The following is a 16447-nucleotide window of genomic DNA, read 5'->3' as shown; positions in this document are numbered from 1 at the left end:
TTAGCGTACGGTACGGTTACGTTATAGTAGAGTTATGTTTACGAAGAAGAGGCGATACGTAAGAGGTACGCGTACTAAAGGAAGGAAGGAATAAAGAAGTAACAGGCTAGCTTTATTATTATCGCTAGCCGCGTACGTCGCGACGCTAAGGCGTTACTACTAAGCGGGCCGCCTACGACGCCTAAACCTTAGCCGGCGTCGCCGGCTCTTATATAGTACGCGCGCGCTACGATAGCGAGGTAGTCTATTAGACTCTATAGGAGTCGCTTACGACTACGGATTTTAAGGGCAGATATAGGCCGCTAAGAATAGCGTCCTAGAGGGGGGGATAATTATAACGGGATAGGTTACCCTAGTCTTCTCTCTCTCTTCTACTAAGCCGGCGTTTCCTATACGACACGCTAGTATAGCATATAAGAAGAATTTTATAGCTACCCTACGTAGAGTAACGAATAGCTTTAGCTATAGATAGACCTATTGTCTAAGAGTGATCTATACGTTGCTATATACCTTTATACCTTTATAATCATCTATCTAAAGCTCTTTAAGCTCGCCTTCTAACCTCTTAAACAGCTCTATATAATGGCTTCTAATACGACGAAGTTTAGGCTCTTATTATGTAGTAATTTCCTTAAGTCTAGTAATCGCTAATTTGTGTTTTTAAGTAGCTAGATTAAGCTAATGTTATAGATCCTTAGGGTATCGGTTATATATAGAGAGGGCCTCCTTTTAGCGAGTCTAATAAAAGGTCTTATTAGTATATGCGAATTTCTTCTCTTATTCTACGGTCTAAATAGGACTACGAATAGCAGCTATCTCTATAGCTCTCGATGCCTTAGCCGCCTTAATTTCCTCCTTCTTTAAGCGTATGTCCTCTATTTTCTAGGCCACTTTAAGTAAGAGGACTATACTACCTAAGCGGTTAGCCTTAGGTGTAATAATTTGCTGTTTTCGCTTCTTATTATGGTCCTTATAGGCCTTAATGCGACCGTTTAAAAGGACGTTAATCGAGAAGGCCTAGGCGACGTAGCTAACCGCTAAATTCTTAGTTTTTTAATGGTCCTTAGGTGTTAGTCTAATATTAGTAATATTGTTAATAAATCTAATCGCTTGCTCGCTCGAGTTAATAGTATCTAGCATAACATCATCGCTAAATAGTAGGTTAATCTTCTCGATTTCTAAGCGTATAGGGGTAACTAGCGACGGAGGAGTAAGAATCTAGTTAAGTCTTCGAATAATAGGTGTTCTATCGTATAGAACAAGTCCGACGGTCTTAAAAGTAGCCTTCTAATCCTCTAAGTTAAACACATAGCTATAGATACCGTTATAAATCTCGAGGAAATTAACCCTATTAATTATATTATGTCTAAGGCCTACCTAACGGTGAACTTTGTTACTATAGCTAACTTTAAGCTAGCTAAACAAACCGACGTCAAGTAGCTATAGTAGGTAAGTTAAATAAGGAGAGAACTTAACATAGATAATGTTCCGCGCCTCTACGTATTTAATGAAATTAAGACTAACGTAAGTAAGGTAACCGTCGAGTAGTAGTATACGAGGTAGTAGAGGTTCTAGCTCTTAGCATAGCATGCCGTCGTCGCTAAGAGGGTAAGAGGACTAGCTAAACAACTTAAGCTAGTTTACTACGTATTCCTTTAAACTCTAGCTATTAGTAGAGCACTCGACGACGACATCTTAATTAATATACGACTACTAGCTCGGATCTCTACGCGCGCCTTTAACAATAATGTATAGAGGGATTACGCGGCTAATAGCATTAGTAGCGCTAATAATAGTAGCCTACTCGCGCTACCTAGGATTACTTCGATATTAGTATTTATCCTTATAGGGAACGATATAGATAAGTCCCTTTGCTATACCGAGCATAAAGCCGGTTTTATCTATATTACTAATGTTTCTATTAAGGACCTAATAGTTATCGACAACACCCTTAAAAAAATCGAACTATATATAGATTGCTACTAGGTCGTTATTCTTTTAAGCTCGAACGTCCTCGAGGGCACGTAGATAACGAGTCTTAAACTCTAGATAGCGGGCAAGGTATTAAGTAGTCTAGTTTGTACCTAATTTATTAGCATGCGAGCGCCTTATATAGCGAAGACGAAGGGCCTCGCCCTTAGGTATTATCGACTCGAGCCTAAGAATTATCTAAGTCTCGCGCTCGTACGCCTTATCGACTAATTACTACGCCTATTCTCGAAGCTCCTTCTAAGTTAGTAGGAACCCTCGGTTATAGGCTAGATACATATATTTAATAAGGGCGAGCTTAGCGTCCTTTAAGAGCATCTATTCGTATTTATAGGTAGGTCCTTAAGCCTTATACTTCCCTTAGTGTCGTCGTTAGAGAGTAACCGCGCTAACCTCGAAGGTAGATACCGTACGTATAAAAGAGGTTAGCCGACGACCCTAACCGTCCTATCTAGCTATAGTAGTATTATAAAATTTAAGTGCTTTAGCGAGGTCCTCTTCTATCTTTGCTTTATCCTTAACGCTAATTTTGCGCTTATAGCCTATAGCAACGATAAGTTTAACTAACCTATTACGACGAGAACACGCTTTAAATACTAGAGGTTAGTAGCGAATATAAGGTCGAGAACAGAGACGACGATGAGGTCGAGAACTAACTATATATAGCTATATATAGAGGCCCTTTGAGAGGGTGGCGAACAGACCGAATTATCGCCGGATTACTCCATAAGGTTAGTTAACTCAATGCCCCTACTAACTTAAAGCATCCTTGAACACGTTACAAGTCGGATTGATAGGTCTGATATGCACTCATGTACCTTTGTATCTTGTCCCACTTCCACTAATGACTCGGACTATCCTATCCCACTTCCCCACATTGACTCAGAGACCAATTCTCTCGGAACATCCCCCTTCCCTTCCAATCGGAAGCTGCAGGGACGAACCCATCGTCCGAGGACCAACATCACCTCCAACTCCACCAAGAGCCACCTTCTCCCCACTTGCGAATCGCGCATACAGCAGTTGAGATTGCGATGAACTTCAAATCCAAGAAGAATTGCTTAGGGCACAGCCACAAATAGCCCTGATAGATGTAAAAACTCTTCGCCACGGGTTTGTCAATCACTAATCACTCGGCTTCGGTCTTCGACTCCGTTGAGGTGCGCGTCAACACGAGAAGTTTATGCTTGGGCTGCAATTGCCTTGCGGGAGCGAACTTGAAGCAGAGGGATGTTGCGAGAACATAGCGCCATCCAACTGCTCATCGTTTGAGCGTTGCCTCCATGAACTATCATATGAACACAGCCCTGAACACCCAGGCATTTAGCTTGCGTGAATGAGATTCATGAACGATAAGAAAACTACTCTGCACGTACGCAGCACGATGGATCGGAAAACCGCCGACTGGCTGCATGATAACTCCAAGCAAACATGCGTTGGTATCCTTCAGGACTTGCTTCTTCCAAACACCACTATTACATAGGTGGTGTGCAATCTTTATTTCACAGGCACACCCAGACTATGCTAGTTGTGCGCTATAAGTTGGTAATTTCAATTTGGGCGCCTTTTGCGTGGCGCGGTCTGTTCTTTAAACCATGCTAGCTCTCATTAAAAGCTCCGGGAAGAAGAGGATACACTCGGCTGCTCTTAAAACCGAATCGCTCAAGTGATATGCGGCACATAAGCACTCCACCTAGGCAAATCATAAACACCAGCCGGAGAGTGAGCCAAACTGAGGAAGCTCTCCACAACCAAGAAAGCCCTCGCCCAGAGATACATCAGCGAACCCAATACCAGAAGCACCTGCCAGATTTGCCAATCATACATGAACCTGTTGATCTTGAGCATTACTCCTCGACCCACGAAGTTCGATTCTATTCCAAAGGTCACTAGGTTCTCGATCAGCAGTACCAATGTCAAGGCCGGGACAAAGGTTATCACGAAGAGAGAGGCCAATCGCCACGTGTTTTGTCGGTTTGGCGTAACAAATTCGGCATTCCAGGCTAGGGCGTGCAGACCTCCGTATGAGATACTGAGCGCGTTGAAGGAGGCCAGTAGTATCCAGTCGAGGGCTTTGGGGTCGAGGTCCATGGTTGGCCAATTGCGGCTGCGTCGGACAACGGTGTTCTCAATTTTGTTGTGGTCAGCTTGAGCAGCTCTCATCATGTTGGCAGCCAGTGTCCAGCGGTGAATATCTTCTTTTCGAAGCTCGATGGTGTCGTGAAGGTTGCTGATGCCGGTTTCGAAATGAATTTGATCTTTCTTCAACACGATTGTATTCATCCCTCTGGTCACAGGCTTGGCACCCTGACCATAGTTGCGTTTTATATCACCGATTCGGGGGACAAGCTCGAGTATGCGCTCGAGAGTTTCGGAAAGGGCAGTCCTGTTGAAGCTTGGGCTGTTTCTCGATTTGGGTCGAGGGACCTCGGGGTTTGCCTCTTCAAGATCGCTTGTGATCGTCAGATAATCCATCTCTGCCTTGTTTGATCTGTTTCTTCTGTACAAAGGTCGGAAGTCCTTCGAATTCATGCACAAGAAGGCGAACAAGTCTTGTGCCTCTTTGCTTTTGATTGGCGTTGGCTGTTCGACATCCAGTGGCTTGCTCCACCAGAATATGTAGATGATCAGTGCACAAATGGAGTGACCGAAGGTGTTGAGCTAGTCGAAGCGTCAACATCCAGCCAAAAACTCATTGCTGAATCCAACGTACCTCGAGTAGTGTGATCGGCAGCGATAGTACCATTCGACTAATACACTGCAGCACGAACCATCCTGCCTGTATGCAAACGAGAAACTTTGCTAGAGCATTGGCTTTGCTCTTGTCGCGAACCTCTGCTTCCTCTACATGTGGTAGTAGGTGAGAATGATGTTCCGCGATGTATTGCACCCCTGTAGGTGACAGTGTGATTCTCTTGCGCTGAGCGCATTCCGGGTATAGGGGAGATTCTTCGTTCGAGTCTACCACAAATCCACCCATCACCGCGTAGAAAGCATGCACCATGCTCCAATCCTTATGTCCCTCCTCGTCGTGCATTGCCTTCTTCAGCTTTTTTGCCTTCCTCCACTGATCCCACGCAGCATACACGATCATCTCCGGAGCTAGCAATCCTAATGTAAGCCAGCCTAATTTGCGCCACATTTGCCGCTTGATGTACCAGGGATGGGTGGCATCTGAGTAATGGGGTATGTTGAGATGTAGCGCTGTCCAGAGACAAAGAAAGATGGTTACAAGACAAGAAGACAGGATGCCAAAAGACCCTCTTCGCTGAGGTTCTGCAGTCCACGAGACAAGCTCGGTATGGTTGCCGAAGACGGTGAACATGACGGGATAGTGTTTTGGGTTGACTAAGTGTGTTCTCGGATTGAGCGACAACCCAATCTATAATAAATCTTCGCCAGCGTTTCCTTGTGTAATGCTGGGTCCAGTATGTTCTCGGGCTGTGTCTATTATTAGAAGACGTGCCGGGTCCTCAGACAGTCATGACTTTACCCACAGCCTTGCAGTCATGAAGCCCAGTTGATTGGGGCCATATTGATAAGGCGAAGTAGTCTGCAGGTAGGCACGTCGTCGGGTACATTTGCGCAGGCCCAGCTTACAGGGTGTTTTCATATCCGATGGTTAGCGTGAGAGCCCACTTTCTTGCATAACAAGGGTATTTGGCCAATGACAATTGTTACCAAGGTCGATATAAGCAGTGTTCAAAGCGCACAATAACCGTCGGACGCAGCTACACCCTGTAAGCTCCAGGACTGGTAGGCTCGTGACTAACCATGGCAAAGTGTTGGGTCGACAGCTTGTAGAACGGATTGCAATTCTTGCACCAATCCGAGCTGGCAGTCGATGGGCGCAGATGTGTACTCAACGAATAAGCGTCTTCAACAAGCGCCGGGCTTGAAGGGTTTTGAAAACGCATGCGAGGTGACCAACGCACGCGAGGTCTGTCTATCCAGCAACAGTAGTCGAAAGAATTCTTTTGCCAGCAGATCAGGCCTTGATTTTCGAGCTTCAGATGTTGTTGACATCCAGTGTGGCGACTCAGCTAATTGCCTGCGCGTATGGCTTGTCCCAGTGATGGGACGCAGGGACGACCTTCGTTTTCAAGCTCCGACTATTCTTGTGGCTCTCGTGTCGGCATCATTATGATCGGAATGAATTAGAGCGCATTCGAACCTTGGACCACCCACAATTTGCGAATAGAACCATGATATTATTTTGTCACAGACTGGCTTTTTGGGCACGTACGGCCACAGTCAGCTGAAAACTGGGCATCCCGTCCGCTCTGCCATACATAAGCAGTTGAACGGCAGATTAGTACTACGGTGGGTGACCACGTGGGAATCCCTGCTGCTGTACGTTTTGCATCTTCTTTTGCTCATCCCGTACATGCGTTTTTGTCAGACTGTATCATATGCGAGGATCTGAGTGAATGGCAAGTCGTAAGTTCCAAGTAAGTGACACTCATCAGCATTCCCGTACCTATATAAACCAGTGCTGCTGCCAACCTGAGCATCACAACTACTTCCAGGGCATTGACTGCCTACTGAGAAAAGCGACAATGCGTCGCCCACTCCACCAGTCTCTGGCTCGCCAGTACGTATCTAGCAGGTACTACATACGCCGTATCCGGTCAACGAACGCTGCCTTCAAGAGCTGTACACCATGATCTCGACGACCTCGCAGGGCAGTCCCTCGTGCGTTCTATCCGTTGGAAACACCTCTTAGTCGACGGCGGCAAAGCGAGAATAGCCAACAGCCCGGTGTTCCACCGTGTCTCGACCTTGATATCAGGGGTCGTTTCGCATTGTCAAAATGCACAAACTTGAAGTGGAAACCACGAAGTTCCGTTGAAAGACAGGAAACAAGCACTCTCAGCGGACAATCCAAGATGGTAGAAAAACATTGTGTATTTTTACAATGATTGATCCCTAGCTTGTTGGTCGTGGAGACAGTGTCTTTGCGAAATTACCCGGGGCAACATAGAAGTCGAACCACAGGCTCACAATCTCGTAGTGATCTAGAGTGACAAGGACACGAATCTTGAAGCATAGCGGGAATTTGATCAAGCTCGACAGGTAGGCTTCTTGCTGTTGACTGTTCAGGTGCGCCGCTTCCTGTTCATTGAGGCTGAGGTACATCATCCAAATCTCGCTCTCTCTCTTCACGACCACGGCCGAAGAGACGTCAGCTATCAAAATGCACAATTGAATTCAAGCTTGAAGCCACGTCCAGTGAGAGCAGGATGATTCATAAAAAACAGTTCATGTCGATGATGCCTACCAACAATTCAAGCCCGAAAACTAGGCACTTCGATTCCAACGTCAATTCTTCTCGCCATAGTACGGGGCTTCCGCTCCATAGCCCATGTTCAACACCTTACTATACTGCAACTTCCACACACCATCCTGGATCACCCAAATATCATCGCACCTGTAGAAAATACGCCAAGTCTTTGTGATATCGTCAAGAGCACCATCAACCCAACGGGACCAGGTAATGCTTCAAACCGTCAGCGAACTGGTACATGAACTTTCACCAAACAACTTACTATGTCAGCACTCTCCACTTCTTGGGTGTAATCGCATCAAGCACCAGAGTATTGGTAACGAGATGAGAAACCCTGGCTCCATTGCCCAAAGCTCTGAGGGCAGAAGCGGCGGCCTCGAGACCTTCGGCTCTGCCACCGTAGGCTCCGAGGTCGGTGCTGTCGTAGATGATGTCGTCGGTGAAGACTTCGCCTAAGGCGGTGTAGTTTTGGCTGTCGATGAGCCAGGCGGTCTTGTATTCGGCGGATATGAGGGCTTCGAATGGTGTGGTTGGACCTGAATTGGTGACCCAGGGGCTGGCTAGGGCTGCAGATGCCAGGGATAGGACGCCGAGGGCGAAAGTGAGGATGAGCATCTTTGCTGGTGGTTGAGATGTGACAGGGTCGTAAGTATAGAGAAGAAGATATCAGAGCATCCGACGTCTTTATACAAATCTTCACACCAAGACTACTTAGCCAACCCGCAGAAAATCTTCACATGGCTCGCGGATGCGTCATGTAAGCATCGGGTCGAGCCTTGAAGCCACGGAGAAGAAAACAACGGTATAGTCAGACAAGCTGCATGGTCCAAGGCGCGCACTAACACTGCAGACCTTGGCCCAACGTATTTGATCCGAAGAGTAGAACTCCGTCTTAAAGACCGCATACCTACCGAATATGACTCAAGAACATCCGGCTGGGACACTAGTATGGAGGAGTAGAGCATATGAAGCTCAGCTCGGGACGGAAAGAGCGATGTTGGCACCCACTAAACGCTTGAGTTGAGCCTCCATCCCAAAGCACAATGTTTGCACAAGACTCTGATACACATGTAATGAGAGTGACGGGTTAATTTACTGAACGTGCTATTATCTCACTCCTTGATGGCTCAAATGTGAGCGTTTGTGCACTGGTCGGGTTTTATCAACCGTATCAGCCACCGTCAGCGGACTACTTGGCTCAAACAATCATCAAAATCATTGGCTGCTCGATTTAAGACAAGGCGAGAATTGCTTGAGGATACCTCACAAAGTCCGCATGCACTCTGCGGTCATCCGTGTCACCCTTCCGACCCAAAAAGCACTCTGAATCTTCACAGCTTTGCACAACACACGAGAAGAACGATTCTCGAAAATGACATACATTACACAATAAATTAAAGACATTACTAAAGAAGTTACTACTCATTTCCATCATCACTTCACAGAACAAACAAAATCAAAGTCCAACTATACTGCGCACAAGCACCCAAACAACTTCTGTCAAATCTTCAGAAGTAGCCCATGATATCCTTGGGCTTATGGACTTTGGAAGAATCCTTGTTGATCGTACAAACTCTTGACACTCTTTGGCGTCTCCATGGCTTTGCTCTTTCTCTTGTCCCAAGTCGTGGTTTCCTCTCCTTCGTTCAAAACCTGTAGGCCCATTGCGTTGCCCTTTCCCGAATCGACGGGAGAGATCTGCTGTTCATCTTTACCTTCCCAACCAAGCATTCTGTCCAAGGCATTTGTGGGTGTATCTACAGGACTGGACGTTACGGCTTCAGTGACGCGACGTTCTTGCTCGTTCCAATAGCCTTCACCGTTGTCCCAGACGGAAAGTTGTGTGCGTGGTGTCCTTGATGCTTCGGGTAATGTAGTGAGGAGACTCAATACTGGTTTGGTAGGTGAGTAGGTGACGTATTGGCATGCTCTACTCTCCTTTTCTTCTTCTTGGTCTTCTTCTTCCTGTTCAAACAAAATGTCCTTGGGTGGGTCATCTTCGTTGTCGGAGTTCTCGAAGCCGAAGTCAAAGGGTAGTTTGGGAGATGCTTCACGGCCCAGATGGAGATAACGTTGCGAGCCTTCGCCCATTTCGTCCGCCGAGAATTGCAGTGATGAGTTCATGCGTCTCAAAGCCATGATACTCTTACGAATGTCTTTGGGTGGCTGAGCACGAGGACCTGTAACGCGCTTGCTGCGAGAAGATGGCTTCTCAATACCACCACTACGACGATTAGGGCTTGAGCTGCCACTGCGACGACGCGGGCTGATACTACTGCTACGACGGTTCTGACGTTGAGCGCTACTGTTCGGGTTGGATGGCTTTGCGCTAGGAATTGTGTTGCTGACATTGCTGACTGTACGACAGAGGAGTGGAGGAGTCTTGCAGATACTAGAGTTGGGCGATGCTGGCGGAGAAGGCAGGCTCGCATCTAGATCTTCCATGAACGAGGTATGAGGACGCAGGATAGGCATAGATTCGAAAGGTGAGCGGATACGCTCAAGCGCACCTGCACTAACATAGGGCGAGTCGTTTTCTTTGTCACTTTGTGACCATTTTACCTCCTCTTCTTCCTCTTCGTAGTCGCCCAAGAATGACAGTGGTGAAGACCAATCGGCTGAAGCGGGTTCATCTTTGACAGCGAAGGGAAAATTGGTCGAACTGCTGTCTTCATCTGAAGAGTATACCGAAATCGGTCTGTTAACATCGTATTCTTGTCTACTTGCAGGTGGGTTCGTCACTAGCATTGGCCAAGAAGGGTCATACTTATGCGACCAAGAAGGTAATGGTGGAGACGATTCAGGATTGTAGACAGAACGCTTTGAGCTGCTTGGTGTAACACGAAGTCCGAAAGGAGGAGTACGCTCATGTTCCGACCATTCAGTTGATGGGCGGGTGAACTCAATTGTAGGAGTTTCAGATCCTTGTTGAGCATCTTCGTCTTGACCAACATGGCTCATATCAGGAAGGCTTGGTATACTGAATAACGAAGCCTCTCGTGACAACGGCGATTTGACTCCTTGCGACACGTATGATGCACGTCTTGAGTTGACCTCGCTGTTCCACGGTAATGGCTCGTTTTGGTATGCCACCATAGATAGGGTTGGAGAGCTCGGTGTGAGCGATGCTCGTAACCTCAACGGATCCATGATCGTACGAGGTCGCAGCGTTACATCGCCATTGAGATGCTTTTCAGCGACTGGACCGAAATTACGATCTGACAACTCTCCCTGGATCCCGTTTGATGGAGGGCTAGCTGATCCACTTCGAGATCCAGGTCCCAGAACAGTAGGTGCAAGTGTTGACAAGCGAACACAGTTTTGTCTGCGATGTCCTTTTCTTGCACTGGGACTGCCTTTCAGGATTGAATGCTTAGGTCCGAACATTGATTTCTCCCACTTCGGCATGCCATCGGCCTTTGAATCTCTCAAGGCACTCTTCATCGGCCTTTGTGGCGAACCGGCATTTCCTGACACAGCGCGTAGAACACTTGATTTGGCCTTCTCTGATGGTGATCCGGTTGCCGATACTCTTGAAGATCCTGTATGCCGTCTCGGTGTGCTGACCATAGTGACACCGCCGCTGCTACTACTAAGAGAGCCAGATGAAGACACACGACTGATGCTGATACGGTCGACATTGAGAATTTGTGGTATAGACAGTCTGTTCGACTGTTTCTCCAGAGTAGACGCAAGACTGGAGCAAGAGTTGCGCTTGCTGCCATTTGAAATGATGCTCAAACACACAACGCTCCTTCTGTGACCAATGTAGCTTGCCGGTCTCGAGTTGCCACCGCCCGAGGAATCCTCCGCCCCTGCTTCTGCTGCAGTGTCGTCGATTGACAGCGATTTCTGAGTGTTCTTGTATTCTGGTATAAAGTTGACATTCTCAGAGCTCACAATGCGTTCCCAGTTACGCTCGGGACTGCTGCTCACACTAGTTGATGTGCTCTCACTATGTTTCGCAGAAGGTATACCCAGAGCGCTATGGCGATTGGCAGGATTGTAATCACTTTGACGACTGATGTTTCTTGGTAGAGGTGGTAGAGGAGGTAGTGGTCCAGTTGGAGCCGGACCAGGGGCTGATGCGAATGTGGTAGTCGAATTAGGCTTGTTTGGATCGGAGACTGTTCCCAGTGACTTCGATCGAGCTGCCCGAGGTCGAGATGGTTCCCTCATCAATGGTTTTGGCGGAGGCTCATCGCTGAGCTGTATCGGTCGCGACGATGAACGAGGAGGTATCTGTGGCGAGTCTGTTCGAGCAATCTCTGGTTTTGCAATCAACTGCTCCACTGAGGCGGACTGAATCTCTTGCTCTCTCACAGCACCACCCTTCGCGGCAGATGGCGAAGCTCTTGAACCTGCACCCGGAGTTCCACCTCGCGGACTCTCAATGATGGCCGAAAGAGCTTGTAGTCTCCTAGCGCCAGATGGCATGCGTCCTATTCGTGGTCTTCGTCCAGGGAAATTCCATGTCGTCCGCGTCTGCTCTTCAGGAAAGATGAAAGCCGGATGAATTCGATTGTTGACTTGCGCGAACGGTGGTAGATGGTTTATCGTCTCTGTTGAAGCCAATGCACCCCATCCTCCACATGGTACATACGACGGGACGAATGGCAATTGACATGCGCCAGGTCCTTGCAGTTGTGTGACTTCCACAGGGCGTGCAGGAGGGAAGCCTTGTTCAATCTCGGCAATTTCTCTATTATGTTCGCGTTTGCGCTTGTATATCTGGAAGATAACGAAGCACGCAGCGCAGAGGAAGAGTGCTCCAATGCCTGCCCCAATGCCGACGACTGCGGATGATGACATGATTATTGACGTGCTGCGTGATACTGCAGATGACCGTTCGCGAAAGTCGTGTCCTTAATCCTTGGACGAGTCCAGCTTCATGGTAGTTCGTGATGATGTGCACCTTGTTGTCGATGAATTGATCATGGCATAGTCAGCATAAGCGGTTGGACTTGTCGCTTGATTGTGCCATAACAATATCCGCCTGAGGTATGGAAAGGTTGCCACAACAAATCTTCAGGAATGCTGCTCACCATTGCAGCATAGTCAACGAAATAATGCAGAGCTTCCTCTCGCCGGACCTACTGTTTTGACATGGTCATCTCGCCACGGAGAGCCAGCGGACTTATCTCGTCTGTGCAGTCATCAACGGATGAGAGATGAGAGAACTTGTTAAGGAGACCGAATCTGCGTTTCGTACAAGGCCATTGTGGTAGGCGCGAGTAGACTGGTGACTTTGACAAGCATTCCAGAGGAATGCACCAGGCCTTCTGAGCCCGTAGGCTTCAGAGGACTTTACCTTGTGGATTGATCGTCTCTCGGATGGCGCTCATCATAGATTTTAGTCTTCACGAGAATCTTTGTCGAAGATAGTGACACGTCTCGTTGGAGATCTCAAGGATGGTTGTTTCGAGGAAGTCGAAGGAAGTTGAGGCTCTGCGGCTCCAGCTTATTATCCTTGCATTCTCCCGAGCCCGGCTTGCTTGCCTCGGCCTTCGGAGGACCCTTAACCCGGCAGAATAAACAGAACCATCAACAAAACACCTCACTCACAAACTCCCGGCCGCGTTGAAATCAACACTAAACAAAACGACCGGCTAAACCAGAACATGCTATGGATCAAGGGAAGGCCATAGCGAATCGGAACAATTATCCGTTCTGATGAAAGGCCAGCTCTCTATGCCCCGCCCCCACCTTGATATTACAAGTCGGGGAATATCGTAGACAGAAGCGTGGGTGTTGGAGTTCTACCAGATAACAAAAAGGATGAAGTATGGCACAGATTAGAGTTTTATCTGGATTTCTTCCTTTCTCGAACCAAGACAGGGGACTCCACCGGTGCAAGGTAGAATACTACAAAGATGTCGTGCGTTCAGTTATCTTTCGTCCTTAGACGAGCTGCTTCCAAACCGTCATCGCTGTCATTCCTACCTCGCCAATCTATACGCACAATCATGGACGGTGGTATCACTCCTGATGGCTTGTTCGCAACCAACAACACTGTTGCGCCCAAGCCTAGCAGCATCTTATCGCTGTTCAGTCTGAAGGGCAGAACAGCGGTGATCAGTGGAGGCCCTGCTGGCATTGGTCTTTCAATCGCAAAGACATATGCTGAAGCTGGCGCAAATGTGGCCATCTGGTACAACAGCAACCCTGCTGCCCATGAGCGAGCTGCTGAGATCGAGAAGGAATATGGTGTCAGCTGTGAGTAAATCTTGAAGACGAGGATGGTAGCCAGAATGCTGACAATGATGAACAGGCAAGGCATACAAGGTCAACGTGACCGACGCCGAAGACGTAAAGAAAGGCCTCACCCAGAGTGTACAAGACTTGAACGGACGCCTCGACATCTTCGTCGCCAACGCCGGCATTCCCTGGACCCAAGGAAACATGATCGATGGAGAGCTAGACCACTACCGCAAAGTGGTGACAACAGACTTGGACGGTGTATATTACTGCGCACGCGCTGCCGGAGAGATCTGGAGGCGGCAAGCCAAGGAGGGCACCGACATGAACGGCAACAAGCTCGAGAACTACTCATACGGCTCCTTCATCGCAACTGCTTCAATGTCAGGACACATCGTCAACTTCCCTCAACTTCAATCAGCATACAACGCAGCAAAGGCCGCCGTACTACACTTGACCAAGTGTCTGGCAGTCGAATGGGTCAAGATTGCAAGATGCAACTCCGTCTCTCCTGGCTACACCGCGACAGAACTCACAACATTTGTGCCCGAAGAGACAAAGGCGATATGGAGAAGCAAGATTCCCATGGGCCGCGAGGGCGAGACCCATGAGATGCGCGGTGCATACTTGTACCTAGCTTCAGATGCTGCTTCTTACACCACTGGTGCGGATATTATCGTCGACGGTGGCTACTGCTTACCATAAGCATTTGCTCAAAATGTGAAATGAGCATCTCCTTTCGACCGAGAATATTTCTGGTAGCGAGGAGCTGTTAAAGCGGTGGCGAAGTATGTCATGTATATAGGAGGGAAGTTTTTTTTCTGATAGCGATATTAATAGAGAGCCCAGCCAGACTCGTATCCGTGTGCAACGTCTCTCCTTGGGAGGCCTTCACCTACATTTTTAGTAGCGCACACCTTCGTATCCCACAGAGCTTGTTATAGATTGACAGCCCTACTCTTTCTTCTTTCCCCAGAGTGGACTCGGCACATCATAGAGTGGTTCTTTGGTTCGCGATAGAGTATCGTATGATGCTTTGAGGACAATTTTGCTGACCGCTTAGCTTTTTGTCCTTGGCGGAGTTGTTCTCCGGCTTAATTACCATGCGGCAGAAAAGTCCTCGGAGCTGCGTTACAGAGATGGCATCTTGTCGGTACTGAACAAACACTGCTGTTTAGGACCCTTGAACTTTTCCACTCGAGACGTGTGACAGGAGTCAAGAGAGACATGCGTGTTTCTTAGCTCGCGGCTGTTATAGGTGATGGTGCAAGATGGTGCAACGAAACACCCGCAAGGACCCTTGATTTTTTTCTGCGGCTCAGGTTTTGTCTCAGTCCGCGACTCGAAATACTCGGGAACTCATCTGGTTTGTCTCTTCTTTATCTCCTCGACCGCTTGTTTGCATGAGACGACAAGAAAACTTGAAAAGTTAGAGTTTCTGACCTTCGGGCCGGTCGAATGTTGTCTGAGTAGCAATTCGAAACCGACAATCCTGCAAGTTTCTGCTCGGTCGGTGCGATTCGTGCATCAGCCGGATTCAGAGAATGGTATGAGATTGAGAACAGGGGGGAGGCCTCAATTCTGTTGACATGGTGAAAGCGCGACAGGTGGGCCGATGCAAGTTCGCGCTTGAAGCTGGGACAGGTTCAGTAATATTCGTTACTCCTGTAGTGGGTTTGATATGGGTCTCAACTGCACTCTTCCTCCTGAGCTGTGCAGAAACGTGTATCGTGAGAGAGCTGTTCATTGATCGGTTACTTGCATGCCAAGCAACATTCTATCCGCAGATTCCGAGGGTTATTGATAGGCGAGGAACAGCATTGTAGATCACTGTTCTCCAAATGCTTATCTTATTTTTATACTAGCGCTATTAATATTCATGGAGAGTCAGAATAGACGGTAGCAGTGGGCGTATCTACTATCTAGTACGACACGCGCACGCGAGGGGCACGCGTGATGGTCTTCAATTGCTAAAAGGAGACGTGGGCTCTCTTTTCGGGCAGCGCGCAACGGATTAGTGCATGCAACGTGGGTAGCATTGTGGCTGGTAAGGTACGACCTTCGGAAGATTGAAGATGAGAACTCAGATATGCAGTGGAGCAACAGAGACGGCAAGAGGTCATGAAGAATCAAGGAAGGAGCAAGCGGAAATCCACGCGATCTGAGTGTTCCGCAAAACACGCAAGTATTTCCTCATGGTTCATGTTGATGCCATGGAAGCATCGCGCGCGGAGTGGAACCTGCAAAGTTCAAACGCAGCCGTGATCCATCTGCTGGAAAGCCAAGGAAGACGGCAAGCAAACCAGTGCTCGGGAACGGGTACCGAGCAGACTGAAGTCAAATTCGTTGGCAGTTGATGGTGAGATGCAAGTAATCCCGATTTGACGCTTGCCGGGAAGCGGTTTTACGTGGTACGGGTCGGAAAGCACGAATGTGATATTTGATCGATTGTTATCATCGATTTCATGGCGGCACGAGTCTCCGCAACGAGACAAACGAACAGGAGCCGCTTTGTCGATTGCGAAAGCTGGCGGGACGGTTTTTTCGAATAGAGTTGTACAAGCAAAAATCTCCACCATTTTGCAGCCACGAATGACGTTGGTGGGATCGGACGAGGTTTCGAGGATCGGGTTGAAGGCTGGGGACTCCTGATTTTCAAACAGTCTTGTCTTTGGTAGAGCAACGGGACGCGGGATTTTTGTCTGTTGAGAACAAGGGTGACGACTTTGGAGACCAAACTTGACAGGCACCCTTACAATCTGCTAGTTTGGCCGAGCTGTAGCCCGGTAGTTTAAGTCTAGACTTTTTTCGCGCTAGAGTGGATGCAATGTGAATGATTTGCAAGTGGTGCAGATGGCAGGATGGGAGGATGGAGAGTTGAGGGCAGAGTGGGTTGAAGGAAGCATGTGATTGGCGAAGATGGACATCTCGACATGTAGGGGTCGAAAGACGGTGAAGAGGGGATTGATAGAG

The 16447-nt window shown here is 48.1% G+C and overlaps 4 protein-coding genes across 4 annotated transcripts; 1 reads left to right on the top strand and 3 right to left on the bottom strand.

Moving 5' to 3' along the window:
• Window positions 1–3651: 3651 nt before the first annotated feature.
• On the bottom strand, window positions 3652–5314 carry M438DRAFT_353857 (uncharacterized protein; the record flags this gene model as incomplete). The annotated part of the gene is made up of 2 exons (XM_029906912.1): window positions 3652–4650; window positions 4703–5314. 2 exons carry the CDS (start codon window positions 5312–5314, stop codon window positions 3652–3654), a joined length of 1611 nt encoding a protein of 536 aa, XP_029762948.1.
• Window positions 5315–7226: 1912 nt separating this feature from the next.
• On the bottom strand, window positions 7227–7955 carry M438DRAFT_293542 (uncharacterized protein). The gene is made up of 2 exons (XM_029901822.1): window positions 7539–7955; window positions 7227–7489 (listed from the first exon to the last, which is right to left on the bottom strand). Exons 1-2 carry the CDS (start codon window positions 7889–7891, stop codon window positions 7312–7314), a joined length of 531 nt encoding a protein of 176 aa, XP_029762947.1. The 5' UTR covers window positions 7892–7955; the 3' UTR covers window positions 7227–7311.
• Window positions 7956–8782: 827 nt separating this feature from the next.
• On the bottom strand, window positions 8783–12088 carry M438DRAFT_363904 (uncharacterized protein; the record flags this gene model as incomplete). The annotated part of the gene is made up of 1 exon (XM_029907685.1): window positions 8783–12088. The coding sequence occupies one exon, from the start codon at window positions 12086–12088 to the stop codon at window positions 8813–8815; it is 3276 nt and encodes a 1091-aa protein (XP_029762946.1). The 3' UTR covers window positions 8783–8812.
• Window positions 12089–13242: 1154 nt separating this feature from the next.
• Window positions 13243–14179, top strand: M438DRAFT_269131 (sorbitol utilization protein SOU1; the record flags this gene model as incomplete). Its single annotated transcript, XM_029900309.1, has 2 exons — window positions 13243–13492; window positions 13548–14179. 2 exons carry the CDS (start codon window positions 13243–13245, stop codon window positions 14177–14179), a joined length of 882 nt encoding a protein of 293 aa, XP_029762945.1.
• Window positions 14180–16447: the final 2268 nt, after the last annotated feature.

This window comes from Aureobasidium pullulans (genome assembly GCF_000721785.1).
Source record: "Aureobasidium pullulans EXF-150 unplaced genomic scaffold scaffold_5, whole genome shotgun sequence".
NCBI lineage: Eukaryota > Fungi > Ascomycota > Dothideomycetes > Dothideales > Saccotheciaceae > Aureobasidium > Aureobasidium pullulans.
Note: the sequence above shows the minus strand (reverse complement) of the source record. Positions and strands in the feature narration are given on the sequence as shown.